This window comes from Heteronotia binoei, chromosome 1, assembly GCF_032191835.1.
Source record: "Heteronotia binoei isolate CCM8104 ecotype False Entrance Well chromosome 1, APGP_CSIRO_Hbin_v1, whole genome shotgun sequence".
Lineage (NCBI taxonomy): Eukaryota > Metazoa > Chordata > Lepidosauria > Squamata > Gekkonidae > Heteronotia > Heteronotia binoei.
The window spans coordinates 73,688,840-73,709,174 of record NC_083223.1 but is presented as its reverse complement, the minus strand read 5'-3'; the positions used below and the strand labels follow the sequence as shown (position 1 = coordinate 73,709,174).

The window sequence follows — 20,335 nt, the reverse complement described above, 5'->3', positions numbered from 1 at the left end:
TCCATTTTATCCTCACAACAGCCATGTGGGGTCAGTTAGGCTGAGAATGTGAAAGTGGCCCAAGGTCATCCAGTGAGCCTCCACAGCAAACACCGGTTAATATGCTACTTAGGTCTGGTGTAGTGGTTAGCAGGTAAACCAAGGTTCAAATTCCCATTCTGCTATGAAGCAAATGACTGGGCCAGTTTCATGGTCACCTGGATTACTAAGAAAACAATTATTGGCAACAATGTATCTTTCACTAAGTTTAGTGTCATGCTTGTAATTTTTATTATTAAAAATGCCCTGACCTAGATAACCCAGGCTAGCCCGATCTCATCAGATCTAAGCAGGGTCAGCCCTGGCTAGTATTTGGAAGGGCGACCTCCAAGGAACACCAGGGGCATGACACAGAGGCAGGCAATGGCAAACCACCTCTGAAACATCTCTTGCCTTAAAAACTAGTGAAGCTCACCACCTAGTGGTGCAAACTACTGAAAGAGCTGGAATATGTGACTGCCAGACAATCTTAGGCTCTCCTGGCTATGCTAAAAACAACTGTTCCACACAGCTGAATCTTTTTTGTTCCTTTTCCTGGTTAGAAACAACATAAAATAACAAGCTTGTTTGTCCTGCACTGGATTGCCAAGGGACATTTATTAATGAGATCCATGTACAACTACTTCTATCATATGCTCCTATTGTAACAGATAAACTGCTGTGTCCTAGTTGCATCCAGCATTAAAAGAGGCATACTGTCTGATCCGACTGCAGACAATTTTTACAGCATCATGATGTGGCACAGAGGCACTGGGGTAACTATTACTACCAATGTGTTTGTCATCCATCCATTCATACTGTCTTGACAATCTTATAGGCACATGCTTAGGACCAAATAAGTTCAATGGCTCCACGAAGAAGATCTTGAAGATTTCACTGCCCCAGCAAATTTGCATCTAAATTAGGACATCAGTTCTAAATAAGTTACTTAATTCCCTCTGCTCTTCGGCGACTGAATTTCACAAATTTTAGCAGATTGACAATAGCAGCTGGTGTAATTCCAGGGATTCGGCTGACAGCTCCAATCTAGAAACAGAAACATATCAAGGTGTTTTCATTATAGGTTGTCTTGGACCCCTTTTGTGAGGGGCAGGGGATTATTCATTAAGAGTGACAATACCTATAAAATGACTAGGGTCATTTCATTACTCTATACAAATAATTCTATTTCTTTCTGTGATTTGTTCCCTTTTAGTTAGGTTTCATTTGGGTAATAAAAATTAAACCAGTTAAAGTATGGGTTACATACAGGCTTTCCAACCCCCAGGTGGCACCTGGAGATCTCCCACTGTTACAATTTATCTCCAGATGATCAAGACCAGTTCCCTGGAGCAAACATGTTTTAGAGGGGGGACTTGATGGCACTATGCCATGCTGAGGTCCTTCCTCTCCCCAAACTTCACTCTTCCAAGGTTCTACCCACCCCAAATTTCCAGATATTTCCCAACCTGGAGAAATCCCTCTAGTTGGATCCTATGGATCTGGTTTGCTAACAGTGGTGACTTTCTCAGTCACAAGAATCTCTTCTGCTAGAGGATCTACCCCCCTATGCATTCATTGCACTAATGAAAAGGGAGTATCAATTAAATGCTTATCTTTCCCAAAGGGGCATGGCCAGGAATGACTGGGCATTCAAAGTACACCTGATTCCTTAGCAAGCAAACCATCCAAATATGGTCAGTTACCACAAGAATGCAGCTGGAAATTAACTTAAGTTCAAAGACACACATGGCAGCCGGAGCTTACACAGCTTCTTTGTTGTAACACTTTGCCCTCTTCCATGCCAATTCCTTACCGTCTGAGGTCGGTGGGAATCCAATTTCTCTCGCACTTCCTGGGATAGTGATGCATTTATGGCAAAATAATCCAGATCCTCTGGCAGCTGGAGAGCCTCATCTCGACGCACTTCTTCGATTTCAGCCCTCTGAAGGGACACAGGCTGCTTGTATACAGCTTTCAAGGACAATGAAAATGAACAGAAGGGTTACCACCAATGTTCCCTCTAAGCTGCAGAGTCTTGTGAGCAAAAAATCTGCTTTGTGAGCTACTGGCATTAAAGTTGTGAGCTGCTGCATAAATTATTGTGCTCTGGGGTCATCCTTCCTGAGCTAACACAAAAATGTTTGAGCTGGAGACTAAAAATCGGTGAGCTAGGTCATGCTAACTCAGTTTAGAGGGATCAGTAGTTACCACTACAGAAAGTGAGAGGACCTGAAAAACTCAATTGCATAGACCACAGAAGCTTCTTGCAGACTCCAACTTCTCGACCCTCAGAACTCAACAATGAGATGTCACATTATAAATGATATGAATGTGGATAACTGGACACAGCCACAGAAGATTGTCCATCCTTGAATGCCTCAAATCTATTAAATACAGTAGTCTATACCTATAATTACATTTGCCACTATCGGAGGGAAGAGAAATAATATCATTCTTCAGGGCCAGCTGTCTGGGATAACAGCAATAATACACAATTTGTATTGGACTCAAAACAGGCTGCCCTGGAACTGTAGAAAATGTCTGCTCTGAGCTAGCTGTGCCAAATGGGAATGTTCTCCTGGATACAGATCTTCACAGGTGTCTGGTGGCAATACTCCCTCTAAGCTCTTATGAGCAAAATTTCTACTTTTTGAGCTACTGGCATTAAGGTTGTGAGCTACTGCCAGTTTTCCTGAGCTAAGGCAAAAATGTATGAGCGGAAGCTAAAAAAACTAACCCAACTCACACTAACTCAGCTTAGAAGGAACACTGGTGGTATTTTTCTACCTTCAATTTTCAGCCTCTGAGCCAGCTGTCTCCATTCAGTGAACTTTTTTAGGTGCTCTGGAAAAGCTCTCGCCAAAATCTCCATATTGACCTCTTGGTATTGAAGGATGTCCAGAGCACTGGCCAAACAGAAAGAACGCATTTCTGATTATTACATCTGTAAATTAATCTCAGTTAATATCCATTTTCACAGCCTTCTAGGACATTTACAAGTCTATCTTCTTGCATTACTATAGTTTTGCCATGTATGAATCCTGAATATATTGTTAGGCATTTTTCAAGCACAAAACAATATGAATGTTTTACAATATAACAGGAGAGGTCACTTACAAAGAAACAATACACGAGAAACCCAAAGAAACAAACCCAAAGGAACTTGTAAAGAAATAATATATGAGAAACCCAAGGCCAGCACACTTTCTACCATAAATCAGCAGCGGGTATGAGACACATAGTATTTTAGTGTAAGGGGCACCCAATGCCATTTTTTCTCCCCCTACAAAGTAATTATGGAGAAATACTGCAGATATTCCAGCAACAAATTAAGACAGCACAAGCTTGGCAATTGCAACACGAATTAGGTCTGTGTAAAATAAAAGAACAGCATGAGGCCCTGTTTTTGCAATGCTAGTCCCATGTACTTGAATTTATGATTTGGTGCAAGTTTTGTTTTTTTGAAGCTGCTTGGAATTATCTTGATTCCACAGCTTTAGTTTCTGCTTTTATATGCCAGCAACTGAATTCATTATTTTAGCTACAAATCCTAACTCACTATCTAAATCCACACAGAAGTCTGAATGCTACCTATGTGAGTGGCTATAATATTATTTGTGACAAGGAGAAAAGAGAGCCAGTGAAAGAGCCCCCATTAATCTTGCACTACTCTCTCTCTCACACACACACACACACACACCTTCAATTCTTTATCAGGACGTTGGACATGTGAGGGGAAAAAAATCAAAGATTGAACTAGGTGAAGGACTGCATTACATGGGAAGAAGAAACTGTGAGTAAACTTCCAATTTCTTGATTTGTTTCTAGAGGACAGTTGATCTTATTGTAATCACTGCTCATCTCACTGATGCTTTCAGTAACGAGCATCTGACCCAGAGCTCACTCTTGCTCCAGTTCTGGGTCTCATCTAGGGGTGTGCATTCAGATCTACCTGAGCCAAATAGATACCTGAAAAATACTTTATTGGTATTTTCTGGGTATATTTCAGCTTTCTCAGGAAAACAGAAAAAAAGCCCTCCAAAAATCTTGGATATATCTGAAAACAGTGGAGAGGCGGGAATAGATTGCTCCCACCTCTCAACTGTTTGCTGGGCTTCTATTGCAGACCCTTTAAAGGGACTGCAGAAGACAGCTTGAGGATCAGCTGTGCCAGGGGGAGCAGACTGAAGCTGCTGTGCCTCAGGGAGCAATCTGCAAGCTGAGACACAGCAGATCCTGAGGCCAGCTTCTCCCGCAGTGTGGTTTAAACCACACTCCAGAAGAAGCCAAGCCAGATTCAGAGTTGGGTTGGCTTTGTTGTTGTTGTTTTTTAACCAGTATTTTTCTTCTCATGTCTATTGCCGCCCCCCCCCCCAAGAAAAACTGGGATTTTCGGAAAATCCCAGATTCCAATACCATATTGGTATTTGGGTCCAGGATTTCTAGGGAAAAAATGAGCTTTTCCTACATCCAATGGACCTGAAGAACAACAAAAACAGTAAACACCCCCCTAGTCTCATCAATACAAAGAAAGGCTGAGGCAAAGCAGAAAAGGAAACAGAGAAATTGCTCCTCTCATTTCCACAGCAGAGAACTCTGTAGACTGAGCCCAATACCTTCACAAACAACACTAATGGTACAATCCTAAAGAAAGTAATGCCCTTCTAATCCCTTAACACTCAAGATAGACAAGAAGGATATAGGCAAGCTGGAACGGGTTCAGAGGAGGGCAACGATGGTGAGGGGTCTGGAGACCAAGTTCTATGAAGAAAGGTTGAAGGAGCTGGGCATGTTTAGCCTGGAGAGGAGGCGGCTGAGAGGTGATATGATCACCATCTTCTAGAACTTGAAGGGCTGTCATCTAGAGGATGGTGTTGAATTGTTTTCTGTGGTCCCAGAAGGTAGGACCAGAACCAATGGGTTGAAATTAAATCAATAGTTTCCGGCTCAACGTTAGGAAGAACTTCCTGACCGTTAGAGCGGTTCCTCAGTGGAACAGGCTTCCTCAGGAGGTGGTGGGATCTCCTTCCTTGGAGGTTTTTAATCAGAGGCTATATGGCCATCTGACAGCAATGAAGATCTTGTGAATTTAGGGGGAGGTATTTGTGAGTTTCCTGCATTGTGCAGGGGGGTTGGACTAGATGACCCTGGAGGCCCCTTCCAATTCTATGAAGATAAATTTGAAAGCAAGAACACAGAACAAAGTGTTCCAATACCACATGTCTTTTGAGGTCTCATTAAAATAACCCCGAGAAGAGCAGAAAGGGTCAGCCAATACCTGAGAAGTGAGCTACGATGAGTACTTATGGTAGTCTCTGGAATCAGTTGAGCCCATTCGATACAGCTGCACTCAATAGCCTTCAGTGCTTCAATTCCTTCTTCTAACATTGTATTGATCCGAAAGGCTTGGTCATATCGCTTTTGGGACACACAGCCAGCTTCAGTGTAGCCTTCCGATACAGAAAGTGGAAAATAAGGAGACGCAGAAGACAGAATCCTCTGTGCCAAAGAAACACTGCTGGACAAACCCATTACCTCGGAAGGAGAGCCTGCTGTCGGCGTTATCTGGACGCAGAGACATCCGAAACTCCACACGGCTTGTGAACATCCGGTAGGGTTCATTAGTGCCCAGAGTTGTGAGATCATCAATCAAAACGCCAATATAACCTTCAGTACGACTGACAATAAAGGGAGGTTTACCTTTGGCTCGTAGGCCAGCATTGATTCCAGCAATTATACCCTGGTGGAGAGCAACAAGGTCAGAAGAGAACAGGGGAAGCCACTGTAAATGCTGTGAGTACAAATGGAGAATGCCAGCACATGTATAGGGTCTCAGTGGGGGGAGAGTCACTGAAGCCATAGCCATTGTGTATTTTAATGGGCTCTGTCCACCTGAAGACGCTGCAACCAAGGTTAAGAGCTGTAGTTCGTGTAGTGAGCCAGTTTGGTGTAGTGGTTAAGTGTGCGGACTCTTATCTGGGAGAACCGGGTTTGATTCCCCACTCCTCCACTTGCACCTGCTGGAATGGCCTTGGGTCAGCCATAGCTCTGGCAGAGGTTGTCCTTGAAAGGGCAGCTGCTGGGAGAGCCCTCTCCAGCCCCACCCACCTCACAGGGTGTCTGTTGTGGGGGAGGAAGGTAAAGGAGATTGTGAGCCGCTCTGAGACTCTTCGGAGTGGAGGGCGGGATATAAATCCAATATCTTCTTCTAGTGCACAAAGGAAAAATGCTAGAGCGCCCACTATTGTATTTACCATAATTATGGTAATCAGAGTTATATTCTAGCTCTGCTTGAGTTGGCACTGCAAACTAAATGACTTCAGAGTGATTCTCTGTTGATCACAAACTGAATGCTAACAGGTGTGTGGGATCTAGCAGCTTATGAATAAGGGTATACAGTGCTAAGTGTGCTTGCAGCAAGTACATTACAAGCAGGGATCCACCAGATTTGTGGGTGGGAAAGGATCCCACCCTTCCTCCCCACTCATCACCAGCTCCCACCACCCCCTCCCAACCACTTACCAGCAGTGCCACCAGCTCCACCCACCTGATTCATGCAGCAGTGAGTGTTTAAGCTCCCAAGCTTTGCCCTCCTGCCCACCTGCAGCACCACCACCTCCCCACACATGGCTCATGCAGCAGCTCCTGTTTCTCCTCCCCTGCTTCTCTCAAAATGACAGTCGCCATCTTGGAAGACAGGCCTCAAAACAGGAGGTTGGAAGGCAGAGAGGTCCAGAAAACAAGAGAAAGAAGACTGCAGATTTATAGCCTGCCCTTCTCTCTGAATCAGAGTCTCAGAGCAGCTTACAATCTCCTTTATCTTCTCCCTCCACAACAGACACCCTGTGTGGTGGGTGGGACTGAGAGGGCTCTCCCCAGAAGCTGCCCTTTCAAGGACATTTTCACCACAATTTCTCCAACTCATTCACCTGAGCTGCAGCCTCCTCGTAGCCTGTCGTGCCATTTATCTGTCCTGCAAAGAAGAGCCGCTGAACAAGACGAGACTCGAGAGAGGAAGTCAGCTGACGTGGGTCCAGAAAATCATACTGAACGCCATAGCCTAGGAGAAGCAAAATCATCAAAGGAATCAACATAAGAAACACTCGCTGTATGGATTAAGACCAACATTATCACAAGAGAAAAGTCTGTGAACATGCACATTTAAGGACCATAAAAACATGCACGCACCATAGTGTGCTTGCTTGTATATCTGTTATTGTACTAGAGCAGGGGTGGCCAACGGTAGCTCTCCAGATTTTTTTTTTGCCTACAACTCCCATGAGCCCCAGCCATTGGCCATGCTGGCTGGGGCTGATGGGAGTTGTAGGCAAAAAAAAACATCTAGAGAGCTACCATTGGCCACCCCTGTACTAGAGAGCCCCTGTGGGGAATTGGTCAGTGTGCTGGACTAGGATCTGGGAGACCCAAGTTGGAACCCCCACTTGTGCCATGGAAGCTTGCCAGGTGACTTGGGCCAATCAAACTCTCTCAGTCTAACCTACCTCACAGGGTTGTGGTGAGGATAAAATGGAGAGAGTGATGTAAGCAGCTGAGGTTCCTCCATGGGGGAGAAAAAAGGGGTATAAATAAGGTAAATAAATAAAATTACACAGATCACCCAGTTCACCCAGGTGCTGACATACAGCTTCATTTGATCGGAGAAATTTGATTTCTTACCCGGCTGCACAATTTTTGCTTTCTCCAGGCCCCTAATATGAGTGATGAGCTCCTCCTGGATTTCAGATGGCAATGTCATTGACATTCCCTGCGGGTAGATGACATTGGAATCTAGGCCCTCAGGCTCAAGCCAGAGCTGATGCACACGGTTTGGAAAACGCAGAACTTTAGACTCAAGGGAGGGACAGTACCTAGGCACAGGAATAACCAGCTGAATCAGGATGCTGACATGGAGAGAAAGACTAGCCATGTTTCACATGATTACCTGAAGCATTGCAAGAAAATGGACAGATGCTTTGACTTACTACTGTAGTCCTCATCTCAGCATATGTAGTTCCATTCACACCTCCTTTTGGTTACCCTGACCCTTTTCTTTCCTCCCCTCCTCTCCCTGTTGCCTCTCTCTGTGCCAGAAGTTAGCCTGTAAGACGTGTGTTATTTTTTTTTTTACACATGTCATTGTGAAGTGTCCTAATCCTACATAGATAATACAAAGGGCAAATTCACCGAGGACCTCTTGTTGTCTCTCTGATGTGATTGTTCAGGTGAAGGTTGTCCCGGATGAGCTGCTCCACTTTGGGGTTGGTATGGGTCAGGTAACATGACAGCTGATGCTCTGGCTGAAAAAAAGAGCAAGAACTACTTTGATTTAGTGAACGCATTAGGATACATCTGTACAGGGCTTTTTTTGTAGGAAAAAGTCCAGCAGGAACTCATTTGCATATCAGGCCATACCCCCTGATGCCAAGCCAGCCAGAATTGTATACCTGTACGTTCCTGCTCAAAAAAGCACTGCATCTGCATACCTGGTGCTTTATTTTCACATTAACCTTTATACATAACCATTTTTTAAAAGTCTTTGGTTCATCATCTTGCTGCCTCAGTATACTGCAGTATAAAATGTAAAATTCACAATTTCTACCTACTGCTAACAAGATAAATGCAGGTTAAGTTCTAGTCTTGAATACATTCAGTGTGAAGGCAGTTTTAAGTTATTTTAACAGCATATACTTCCATTACTGGTGCTTGCACTTGACCTTTTCTTTTTTACTTCTATTAAAGAGAGCACAAGATCGCACAGCTATCAGTGCAATCCTCTGCAGTTGCTGAAGTGTAATAGGGCAGTTCTAAAGAGAGTAGCACCCTTTCTAAACCATAACCCAGTTTAGTGTCACAGAGTATCCCTTTTAATTTCCAATAAGCTTGGACTAGAAGAACTGATACATCACTAAATTTGCAATCCTACGCAAAGGTCACAAAGGAAGTCTGTTGCATAGTCAAGTGACCCAGATCTTCATCCTATTCCAGAGCCCTATTCTCTCATGTAAGCAACATTTTTGCTCTTTGTGGATAACACTTTTTTAAAAGCAGAGAGGATTCCACCCCTGGGTTTCAAAAAGACATATTAAACCCTTCGGAATTCTATCATTCTGTCTCAAGACCAAAGTATGTTCACACTTAAGAAGACAATGACACATTGAGGAGAATAACCATATAGGTGGCTCCAAGGATCAAAGAGTTCTCTCATCTACACATCACAGGGTAACTATTTCAGGGGCAAGAGGCCACTGCTACAGTGGGAAAATGATATTTAAATTACTCACAGTCCTACATATCTGGGAGCATTGATATCATAAAGCGAAGAATTCTAAAGCAGGCGGTTCTGAAGGACAGTAACAGAAATGGGGAGGAAAGACTTCAAACTAACCTCTAAACCTCTGCACAACTCCCAACAATTTTTAACAAGGACAGATAAATATAGTAGTCATTCAGGCGCTCTTGCATGTCTGGCTAGTGCTGTGCCTTCAGCAGTCAAGTCCCTTCCACATCAAAGCAGGTGTTTCAGAATATCCCCCTCAAGTGCTATAGGCAGTACAGAGGCATTCAGTAGCTTCGGAGAGACAGATCAAACTCCCCTGTATAAACTCTGCAAGCAGCATGCCTGCTCAGGATTCCACACCTTGATCCACACTGCTTCACTAAGGAAGCTGAACGGCACAGGAGGGTCGTCAGCTGGTTGTCTCGCCATAACACTGAAGTCAATGGAGTCTTTCAGCAGCCGGGGTGGAGTCCCAGTCTTGAGTCTGCCCATAGTAAACCCCAGCCTCTCCAAAGTCTGAGCAAGGCCAATGGAAGGCTGATCTCCCATCCGCCCAGCAGGATGCATTTCCAGTCCAATGAGGATCATCCCCCTCAGAAATGTGCCTGTGGTCAGAATAACACTCCCAGCATGCACTTTCCTTCCATCCCCTGCGAGAGAGAAGAAAAAACAAAGCATGAAAAAAGCAATATCTTTTCTATGATGCATCATCATAACAAGGCAACCTGATATTTTTTCCCCACCATCAAAACTTTTCAGGAGGAAACATGTGGTTTAAGAAAAGACATCTTTCAGTTCCACTTCACATGTATTTTTTCTAAAATTCATCTTATCATGGGTGCATATAGGGGAGTGGAGACATATATATAGGCTGAATGCACCCTGGTTTTTCTGATCTGTGAGCATCAAAGTATAATAGGGCAGTTCTAAAGAGAGTAGCACCCTTTCTAAGCCATAACCCACTTTAGTGTCGCAGAGTATCCCTTTTAATTTCCAATAAGCTTGGATTAGAAGAACTCTGATACATCAGTAAATCTGCAATCCTACGCAAAGGTCACAAAGGAAGTCTGTTGCATAGTCTTTGAACTTACCAGAACAAAAGAACTTTCTGCACTAGAATGACATTGATCCAGAAAAGTCAGACAACAGAATGAGCCCATTGTTCTCCTTGCATCACTCTCTACAGCCCAAAGTGGCCCATCCCAAACCTCTGAAAGTCATCCCACCTTCAGGTCAGGGTGGATTCAAGCAACCAAAGTGCCTCCCGCCTTTGTATGGGGCACTGACTACCTATACAGGCCGTGGCTGAGTGGCTCAGACTGAGTGGGCTGAAGCTAAATCCTGCGAAGACAGAGGTCCTTTGCTTGGGTCGCCGCGGCCCGGGAGGGGGAATCCCCCTTCCAGTTTTTGACGGTGCGCCGCTGACGGCGGCGGACAGGGTCAGGAGCTTGGGGGTGCTATTGGAGCCTTCTCTAAAGATGGAGGCTCAGATAGCAGCCGTTGCCAAGTCCGCATTTTTTCATCTTAGGCGGGCAAGGCAGCTGGCCCCCTTCCTGGAGCGCGACGACCTAGCAACAGTGATCCATGCCACGGTCACCTCGAGGTTGGACTACTGCAATGCCCTCTACATGGGGCTGCCCCTGTCACGAACTCGGAAATTGCAGCTGGTGCAGAATGCCGCGGCCCGGCTGTTATTGGGTCTCCCAAAGTGGGGACACATTCGGCCGGGTCTTCGGACTCTGCACTGGCTTCCAGTGATATACCGAGTCCGGTACAAGGTGCTGGTTATTACCTTTAAAGCCCTATATGGCCTGGGAACTCCCCACCTGAAGGACCGTCTCTCCCCACATGTTCCCCAGAGAGTACTGAGGTCGGAAACACAAAATCTCCTCACTATCCCTGGGCCAAAAGAAGCCCGCTTGAAATCCACCAGAGAAAGGGCTTTCTCCGTTATGGCCCCTACATGGTGGAATCAGCTGCCGGAAGAGGTGAGGGCCCTGCGGGACCTTGTTCAGTTCCGCAGGGCCTGTAAGACGACCCTCTTCCGGCTAGCCTACACCTAGCTAAGATGAGAACTCAATGTAGCTTGCTTGACGTCTGTTCTATATGTAATTGGAATGTTTACTGGTTTTTAAGGTTTTAACTGTTTTAAATGTTTAATTGCTTATATATTTATATTGTTTAATTGTATGTTTGACTAATTTCTGGAAGCCGCCCTGAGCCACTTGTGGGAAGGGCGGGATACAAATAAATAAATAAATAAATAAATAAAATAAAATTCCAACGCTATGGCATGTCACAAACACTCGAAGCTTACTGCTTTTTGGATCCATTTACATGCTGAACCCTTTCAAGGAATCTGAAACTGCAACAGATTTCTGAAGCAGCAGACCCATGCATGCAGATTAATACCTAACAACTACCAAGAGTTGAGCACCTGCTTCTGTACCTCTGAGGCAGCAGAGCAGGGTGATTTACTTCCTGGTAAACTTGCTCAGAACCAGAAAGTAAGAGGCCTGACTCATTTGAACAACATTACATTTTATAACCTATTCTGGAGGTGAAAGTGCACATGCAAAAAGTTCAATAATTTGGTCTTACAGTGTGACCATTTTTATGCGCTATTATTTTGTTCTTTATTGACAAGATCCCCCAGGCAGACTTGCTATGCAGTCCTTCTGTTATTACTGTTTTTTTTAAAAGGCAATCAACCAGATCTTACTGGCATGTAACTCTCATCTTAAAGGGGGGAATTGTACAATAGCAAAGTCAGCACTTTCTGCCACTGCCACCATCTGTGAACTGATTACAACTTTTCGAAAGCTTAGTGTGAGCAATAGGTTCACCAAGAAGCCATTCTTATTCATTCACTTAGATACTGCAGTGAAGTGAACATACAGGAGATTGATAACACAAGGTCAAAAATGCCATATTCTATTACTGTTATGCTACAAAATCAGGTAAGACTGATGGATATTTTTATTCTTGTGATTTAAGGACTCAGCTTCATATGAAAGCAAATCTGTTCCAGAAAATGGCCTTCCTCCTGTACTATGTCATGGGTGCTGGGGACCCTTCAGAGGAAGTTGAGTCTGATGAGGAAACTGTGCCCCTGCCACCTGCACCAGTGCCCCTGCCTCCTGCTGGAGAAGATCCCAGCCCCCCTGCCTCGCCCTCTCGGGTGGCTCGTGTGCGTGACCGCCTCCGGCAGGACCTCAGGGATCGGAGGAGGGCGGCACGCTCACAAGCAAGACGCTCCCTGAGCCCTGAGTTCTGAGAGGATTCTGGCCCTTCTAAGAGCAAGGATGCTTGAGTGGTAACAGGATCCTGGCTGCCTCCCTGAGCCAGCAATTAGCCCAAACGGGCAACAGCCAGCAGAGGGCTATATAGCTGTGGGCTTTGGGAGGAAGCTTTGTGGAAGCAACTAGTCATCTCCCTGACATTCTAGCATCCACTCCGGCTTGACTTTGGTTCCTGACTCCCTGACTTTGGCTTTGGACTTCTGGACTCCCTGACCTCGGCTTCTGGACCTCAGACCTGCGATACTTCTACAGTGATTCGGATTTGGCGCCTCGGACCCTCCTGCTTACTGGCTAAAGACCTCGGACTGCCTCTGGACTTTGCCTGACCCGGCCCCAGCCGTGACAGATTGCTTCCACCCACAAACACCCACTCCACAGGATGGATGCTGAAGCAAGTGAAACCACAGAACTACTGGCTGCGCTCCAAGCCCAGGTACAGCAGCTAACACAGGCAGTAGTGCACTTGCAGCAACAACCTGCGGCCAGTGCTCCAGCCAAGTGCCCAGTTCCCCCACCTGACAGATTTGGGGGTGCCGTGGAAGAATTTCCTGCCTTCCTAGCACAGTGTCGGCTGTACTTTGAACTGAGAGCACGGGACTTCCTCAATGACAAAACCAAGGTGTGTTTCGTCATCAGTCTGTTAAAGGGACAGGCGGCCAAATGGGCCACACCCTTACTGGTCGCGTCCTCTCCCCTACTGACTGATTACCAGGGGTTTGAGGCCCACCTGTCTGCTGCTTTCTCAAACCCAGTCCAAGCAGCCACAGCCAACCGGAAGATCAGGGCACTGAAACAAGGCAACTCCTCGGTGGCTCAATATGCCACTGAATTCAAGCTCCTGACCCAGGACTTGGCGTGGAATGAGGCTGCCCAGATGGACCAGTTTACTGAGGGGTTGGCAGAGGAGGTCCTGGATGAACTGGCCAGGGTGGAGCAGCCACCCACGCTCCAAGAACTTATCACCCTCTGCCTCCGCATCGATGGCCGCCTGGAAAGTCGCCGCCAAGCCAAGACCAGAGGGCGCCAGCTCCCTGCGCCGTGCTACCTGGCTCCTCGCCCGTCCCCAGCTAGTACCAGCACCAAGGATGAGCCTATGCAGCTTGGAGCTGCTCGACCCCGCCTGACCCCAGAGGAAAAGACCAGACGCCGCACGCAGAATCTGTGCCTCTACTGCGGCACGGCAGGCCACTATGCCTCTGGCTGCCCTGCTAAGCATCGGATACCTGGGCCTTCGCTGCCACCGCCGCCAAAAGGGCAGCCCCAGGCGTAAGTGGACCCCCCAGCCTGGGGCGACTAGCTGGGTCCTCCGAACAGCGGGCTGATACCCCAGGGCCATTCCTGCTACCAGTCAAACTCCGTCTGCCTGACGAACGCTGGCTGTTCGTGTATGCCATGCTGGACTCGGGAGCGGCCCACTGTTTTATAGATGCCGCCTTTGTGAAGCAGCACCAGATCCCTGTGCAGACAAAAGGGATTCCGTCGCTGGTGGAGGCTATTGACGGGCGCCTCCTCCGTTCTGGCCCCGTCACCCAGGAGACCTGTCCCATCACCTTCCACGTCCAGCAGCACCAAGAACAGCTGCGGTTTGATGTCGCCCGCATGCCTCGCTTCCCGCTGATTCTAGGCCTTTCCTGGCTGAAGCTGCACAACCCCATCGTGGACTGGGCCCAGCAGGAACTACGCTTCCGAGACCCATGCCCCCATCTGACTCCTCCCACCACTCTAGCAGCTGGCATCCCGAGTGGTGGTCCTCAGCTCCCTCAGAAGTATGTGGACTTTGCTGATGTCTTCGAAGAGACAGGAGCTGATCAGCTTCCCCCTCACCGGCCCTACGACTGTGCCATTGATTTGGTACCTGGGGCACCACTCCCGGTGGGGCGTCTGTACCCAATGTCGGAGCCGGAGTTGGCAGCTCTGCGAGACTTCCTGGACAAGAACCTGAAACGCGGATTCATCCGACCCTCAACCTCTCCCCTATCTGCTCCAGTGCTCTTCGTGAAGAAGAAAAGTGGGGAGCTCCGGCTGTGCAATGACTACCGGGCCCTGAACAAGATCACCATCCGCGACCGGTACCCTCTACCACTGATCCCTGAACTCTTGGATCGCCTGAAGGGGGCCCAAATCTACACCAAGCTGGACCTCCGTGGAGCGTACAATTTGGTGCGCATACGGCCCGGAGACGAATGGAAGACCGCGTTTGGGACCCGATACGGGCAGTACGAGCACCTGGTAATGCCCTTCGGACTGACCAATGCCCCCGCTGTCTTCCAGAGGTTCATGAATGACATATTCCGGGACCTGCTCGACCGCTTCGCGATCATATACCTGGATGACATCCTAATTTACTCCCGCAATCCTGCCCAGCACGCCGAGCACGTCCGCCAGGTCCTGCAGCGCCTACGAGCCCATGGTCTCTACGCCAAGCTGGAGAAGTGCGACTTCGACCTGCGCTCCGTCGAGTTCCTTGGGCACATCGTGTCACCGCAGGGGATCCTCATGGACCCGAAAAAAGTAGAAGCGGTCCTGACCTGGCAGGCTCCTCAGAATCGCAAAGACCTGCAGCGGTTCCTCGGTTTTGCCAACTACTATCGGCAATTCATCCCGGCCTACGCATCCCTGACCACACCCCTGACTCAACTACTCCGCCCCAAAGAACCCTTCCACTGGTCCCCAGAGGCCGATAACGCCTTCTCCACCCTGAAGACTCGCTTTGCCACCGGGCCACTCCTGAGATACCCCGATCCCCAGCTTCCCTTTACGGTGGAAGCTGACGCCTCCAACGTGGCCCTGGGAGCAGTGCTGTCCCAGCGCGAGGAGCCGTCCCAGCCACTACAGCCCTGCGCCTATTACTCGCGGCAGCTCACTGCTGCAGAGAGGAACTATACCATCTGGGAGAGGGAGTTGCTCGCGATCAAGGCGGCGTTTGAGGTTTGGCGACATTACCTCGAAGGGGCTCGCCACCCTGTTCAAGTGCTCACCGATCACCGGAACTTGGAACACCTCCAGACCACCCGCCGTCTCAACCAGCGCCAGATCCGGTGGTCCCTATTCTTCTCTCGCTTCGACTTCCGGATCTCCTACATCCCCCATACCCAGAACCGGAAAGCAGACGCGCTCTCCCGGAAACCGGAATACGCCCCTGCCTCAACTGAGACCGCGCCCGCTGCTCCAATCCTGCCGCCCTCAGTATTTGCAGCCACCTCCACTTCACCAGCACTCGTGGAGGACATTCGGGCTAGCCAGGCCAATGATCCCTGGGTCCAGCAACACCTCCAGGCTCTCCAAGATGACCCAACAGGGGAGTTCACGACTCGAGGCGGCCTCTTGCTACACCGCGAACGCCTCTATGTGCCGCCCGGGCCCTTGCGGGCAGAAGTGCTACGCCTGACCCACGACTCGTTACCCGCCGGGCACTTTGGACAGCATAAGACCACCCACTTGCTGACAAGGGAATTCTGGTGGCCACGAGTTCGCGCTGATGTTGCCCGCTATGTCAGCTCCTGTGACGTCTGCCGACGGGCCAAAGACATCCCAGCCAAACCCTCAGGGTTGCTGCAGCCCTTGCCCACATCTTCAGGACCCTGGGATACCATCTCGATGGACTTCATCACGGAACTCCCACGCTCCAAGGGTCAGACTTGTATCTGGGTGGTCGTCGACCTATTTACCAAGATGGCCCACTTTGTTCCGTGCCCGAAACTCCCCACAGCTCAGGAGACGGCCCAGCTTTACCTGCAACACATCTTTCGTCTGCATGGACTCCCAGCCCATCTGATCTCCGATCGGGGCCCTCAGTTCTCCTCTCGGTTCTGGCAAGCCCTCCATTCCAGCCTGGGTACTCGAGTGCACCTGTCCTCGGCCTACCACCCACAGACAGATGGCCAGACAGAGCGCACCAATGCCACGCTAGAGCAATATCTCCGCTGTTACACCTGTTACCAGCAGGATGACTGGACCACTCTATTGCCCCTAGCGGAGTTTGCATACAACAACGCGGTCCATTCATCCACCCAAATGACCCCGTTTGCTGCAACCTACGGGTACCACCCTCGGTTCTTCCCAGCGATCCTACCACCCACGAATGTCCCCGCCGTCGATGCCTACCTGCAAGAACTCCGTGCCAGCCAAGACTTGCTCCGAGAGCAGCTACAGCAAGCCAAGGAGGCATATAAACGGGCTGCGGACCGAAAGAGGCAAGAAGGCCCTCCAGTGCAGCCGGGGGATCAGGTGTGGCTCTCAATTCGCTACCTGCGCCGGCCTGGTCGGTCTCACAAGCTGGATGCACGGTTCATTGGACCCTACCCCGTCGTTGAACAAATAAACCCCGTCGCCTTCAGGCTCCAGTTGCCACCCCACCTCCGCATTCACCCCGTGTTTCATCGCTCCCTCCTTGTTCCGGCTGCACCCCCTGACCCAGCTCGGACTCCTTCCCCACCGCCGCCACCACCAGTGTTGGTGGATGACGAGGAAGAATATGAGGTGCGCCAGATCCTGGACTCCCGGTACCATCGTGGAGGCCTCCAGTACCTGGTGGACTGGGAGGGATACGGCCCAGAAGACCGGTCTTGGGAGCCCGAGGACAATCTTCATGCCCCGGACTTGGTGCACCAGTTCCACAACGACCACCCCGACCTTCCAGGTCCCTCGACGGAGGGGGGCCCTGGGGGGGGGGATAGTGTCATGGGTGCTGGGGACCCTTCAGAGGAAGTTGAGTCTGATGAGGAAACTGTGCCCCTGCCACCTGCACCAGTGCCCCTGCCTCCTGCTGGAGAAGATCCCAGCCCCCCTGCCTCGCCCTCTCGGGTGGCTCGTGTGCGTGACCGCCTCCGGCAGGACCTCAGGGATCGGAGGAGGGCGGCACGCTCACAAGCAAGACGCTCCCTGAGCCCTGAGTTCTGAGAGGATTCTGGCCCTTCTAAGAGCAAGGATGCTTGAGTGGTAACAGGATCCTGGCTGCCTCCCTGAGCCAGCAATTAGCCCAAACGGGCAACAGCCAGCAGAGGGCTATATAGCTGTGGGCTTTGGGAGGAAGCTTTGTGGAAGCAACTAGTCATCTCCCTGACATTCTAGCATCCACTCCGGCTTGACTTTGGTTCCTGACTCCCTGACTTTGGCTTTGGACTTCTGGACTCCCTGACCTCGGCTTCTGGACCTCAGACCTGCGATACTTCTACAGTGATTCGGATTTGGCGCCTCGGACCCTCCTGCTTACTGGCTAAAGACCTCGGACTGCCTCTGGACTTTGCCTGACCCGGCCCCAGCCGTGACATACTAACCAAGAATGACTCCACTGACACGGCATTTCCCAGGATGCCCAGCTTCTGGTTCCATTAGCAGAAGATCTTCCACCGATGCCTCACACACTGTCAGACAAGGGGTCTGCAGAATTTCTTTCTACTTGGAAAAGAGAAATATTAAGAGACGGTGCAAACACATTGACAGGACTTTTCAAGGAATTCTGAGCAAACAAACAAAATGCCTTTTCTCTCAGGGACATCTCCTAACTTTATGCAGGCTCTGTGGTGAAAATCCACCTCACATTCCTCCAATGCAAAGTCAACTGGTACAAACATTTGAATTTAATAATCTACCGGAATGCAAAGCAGCCAGCTATATTTAAGCTGTAATTTGAAAGCAAATTTTCTCTACATCACAAAAATAGAAGACATGTAAAAGAAAGTTTCCTCTACTGTTCAAAATATGAACATTACTGATAGTTCTCTTCAGCAATTCTACGGACATTTCCTTAATCTAGGCCACATTTTGTCAGTTTCCTCACTAAAATTGCAAATTTCCTCAGTCAAAAAGAGTAAGTAATGCCCCTGCCTCTGGTCCCTGCAACATATTTTACAGTATTTTATTTTGGGGTTTGAGGACCCATTTCTTTAACAATACCCATCTACCTCAAATGAATTATTTATTCACAGATCAAGAGAGAATCTAAGGGTTTCTGTCATACAGTGTCAAACCAGGACCAGTTTAGATGTCAGGCAGCACCCTGAAAATGAAGCTTGTGGAACTTTGTATTTAAGGTTACTGATACTCTGTTCAGTTCTATTATCTCGGCTCCCACCCAATCCCATTTTTCCAAAATAATCATAAATCTTTTCCCTGCCCCCCTTTAAGTATAAAAGCCATGAATAAATTTTTCCAATCAAGTCTCTTCATTTTAATGTTTTGTACAGTACTTTGGAAAACTGCTGTTGGCAGCAATTTATACATTTAAAAAACAAACACATGCTATTATTGGAAGAACCCAAATGTTAGTCACATTCCATGTGTGAATCAGAAGACAATCTAAGGTGCCTCCAAATGATAAGGATAGGAAACATCTATTTTAATACATGTGGAGTCCACATTTTCTGCCCTTTGGGGTCCTTTTGTTCACCTGTTTACCCCACCTTACAGCTCATGAGTCTATCCACACTGCCCCCTTCCCCCGTTCCTCTCCACATTCTCACCTGCATGTTCTCTTTGTAGAGCTTTCTGTCTATCTGAGCTCGGAGACCCCAGACAGCGGGTCCCTTGCGCTTGTTTAGTACTTTATAATGCACTCCAGACTGATCACAGATTCGAGCACAGAGTCCATCCAGTGCATCCACTTCCCTCACCAGATGACCTTTCCCAATTCCACCAAAGGAAGGATTGCATGACATTTGTCCTAGATGGTTAAAAAAAAGAGAGTGAACTTCTAGTGTCAGGAAATAACAGGAGAACAGATTAGAAGTCTACACTTTAGTTCCACCTCCCTCTACTGCCCCAATCTGACACAACATAAATTACATGATGGACTAGGGACCTGGTTTATAGCATCTAATGCTAGTAGGTTTATGATCTGTTACCAACATTCCCTTTTTGCAATTTATCCACTGTTCAGTAAAATAAATTAAATGCATTGAGATGGGAAACACACTAAAAAACAAGAACCCAACAAGAAGAAATTAGATACTTTCTGGTTTGTCTTAATTCAAATGTCTTCTTATTATTAAGCATAAAATGATACTAGATATTTTCTAATCTCAAGTATGGTTAAAAGGTTTGTTAATCAGATGACTTCCCAACACTTAATCTTAGCATTGCAACCAGCTTCATTAGAAAAACCTTACGGTAAATCTCAGAAATTGGTCAGGTTATGCATGTACAAAACACAAGCTTGGAGTGTCAGAACATGAACCTAAAAGTGTCTAACAGTGCAATCCTATGAATTTTGCACAGGAGGATTATACTGTAAGCACAATAAACTCAAACACTGATATTGTGGATGTAGAATGAAACACCTATATTAGTTATGGCTCATCAAAGTGCTTCAATGTACAAAATCACCACCCTTGATATTTGCCAAAGCTGGATTCTATTGCAAACTCCTCAATATGGCTGAGCTCTGGTTCAACTTCTACCTGAGCTAGAAAAACTGTCAAAATTACACTGAGAACCATATAAAGATTTAGAACTGAAACCACTGAGCATATAATTCTCTCTTTTTCATTATGTTATTTATTCAAAAAACTTTTATGCCACCTTTTCAGTGGAACTTGGCTAAGGTGGTTTACAAATTAAAATATAATTCAAGCATAAAACTTTAAAAGTTAATTAAAACCCAGATTTAAAAAAAAAACAACACCCAGAACATTACACATAAATGATAAAGCAGCAACAATGCTCAGACTGAAAACACACCATAAAAATGGTGTTAAAAGACCAACCTTTTAATTAAAAGTTTGGGTAAACAGAAACC

At 47.7% G+C, this 20,335-nt stretch overlaps 1 protein-coding gene across 1 annotated transcript in view; it reads right to left on the bottom strand.

Annotated features, from left to right (window-relative positions):
- Positions 1 to 602: 602 nt before the first annotated feature.
- MTO1 (mitochondrial tRNA translation optimization 1) overlaps positions 603 to 20,335 on the bottom strand; it is a 24,008-nt gene continuing 4,275 nt past the window's right edge. Inside the window, exons 2-12 of the mRNA XM_060236014.1 lie at positions 19,062 to 19,261; positions 17,877 to 17,994; positions 9,659 to 9,948; positions 8,206 to 8,318; positions 7,699 to 7,889; positions 6,951 to 7,081; positions 5,557 to 5,761; positions 5,300 to 5,471; positions 2,809 to 2,927; positions 1,835 to 1,992; positions 603 to 1,065 (exon numbers count right to left, since the gene is read on the bottom strand). Of these exons, the coding sequence (XP_060091997.1) occupies positions 964 to 1,065; positions 1,835 to 1,992; positions 2,809 to 2,927; positions 5,300 to 5,471; positions 5,557 to 5,761; positions 6,951 to 7,081; positions 7,699 to 7,889; positions 8,206 to 8,318; positions 9,659 to 9,948; positions 17,877 to 17,994; positions 19,062 to 19,261 (1,799 nt within the window). The 3' untranslated portion in view covers positions 603 to 963. The remainder of the gene's footprint in view (positions 1,066 to 1,834; positions 1,993 to 2,808; positions 2,928 to 5,299; positions 5,472 to 5,556; positions 5,762 to 6,950; positions 7,082 to 7,698; positions 7,890 to 8,205; positions 8,319 to 9,658; positions 9,949 to 17,876; positions 17,995 to 19,061; positions 19,262 to 20,335) is intronic.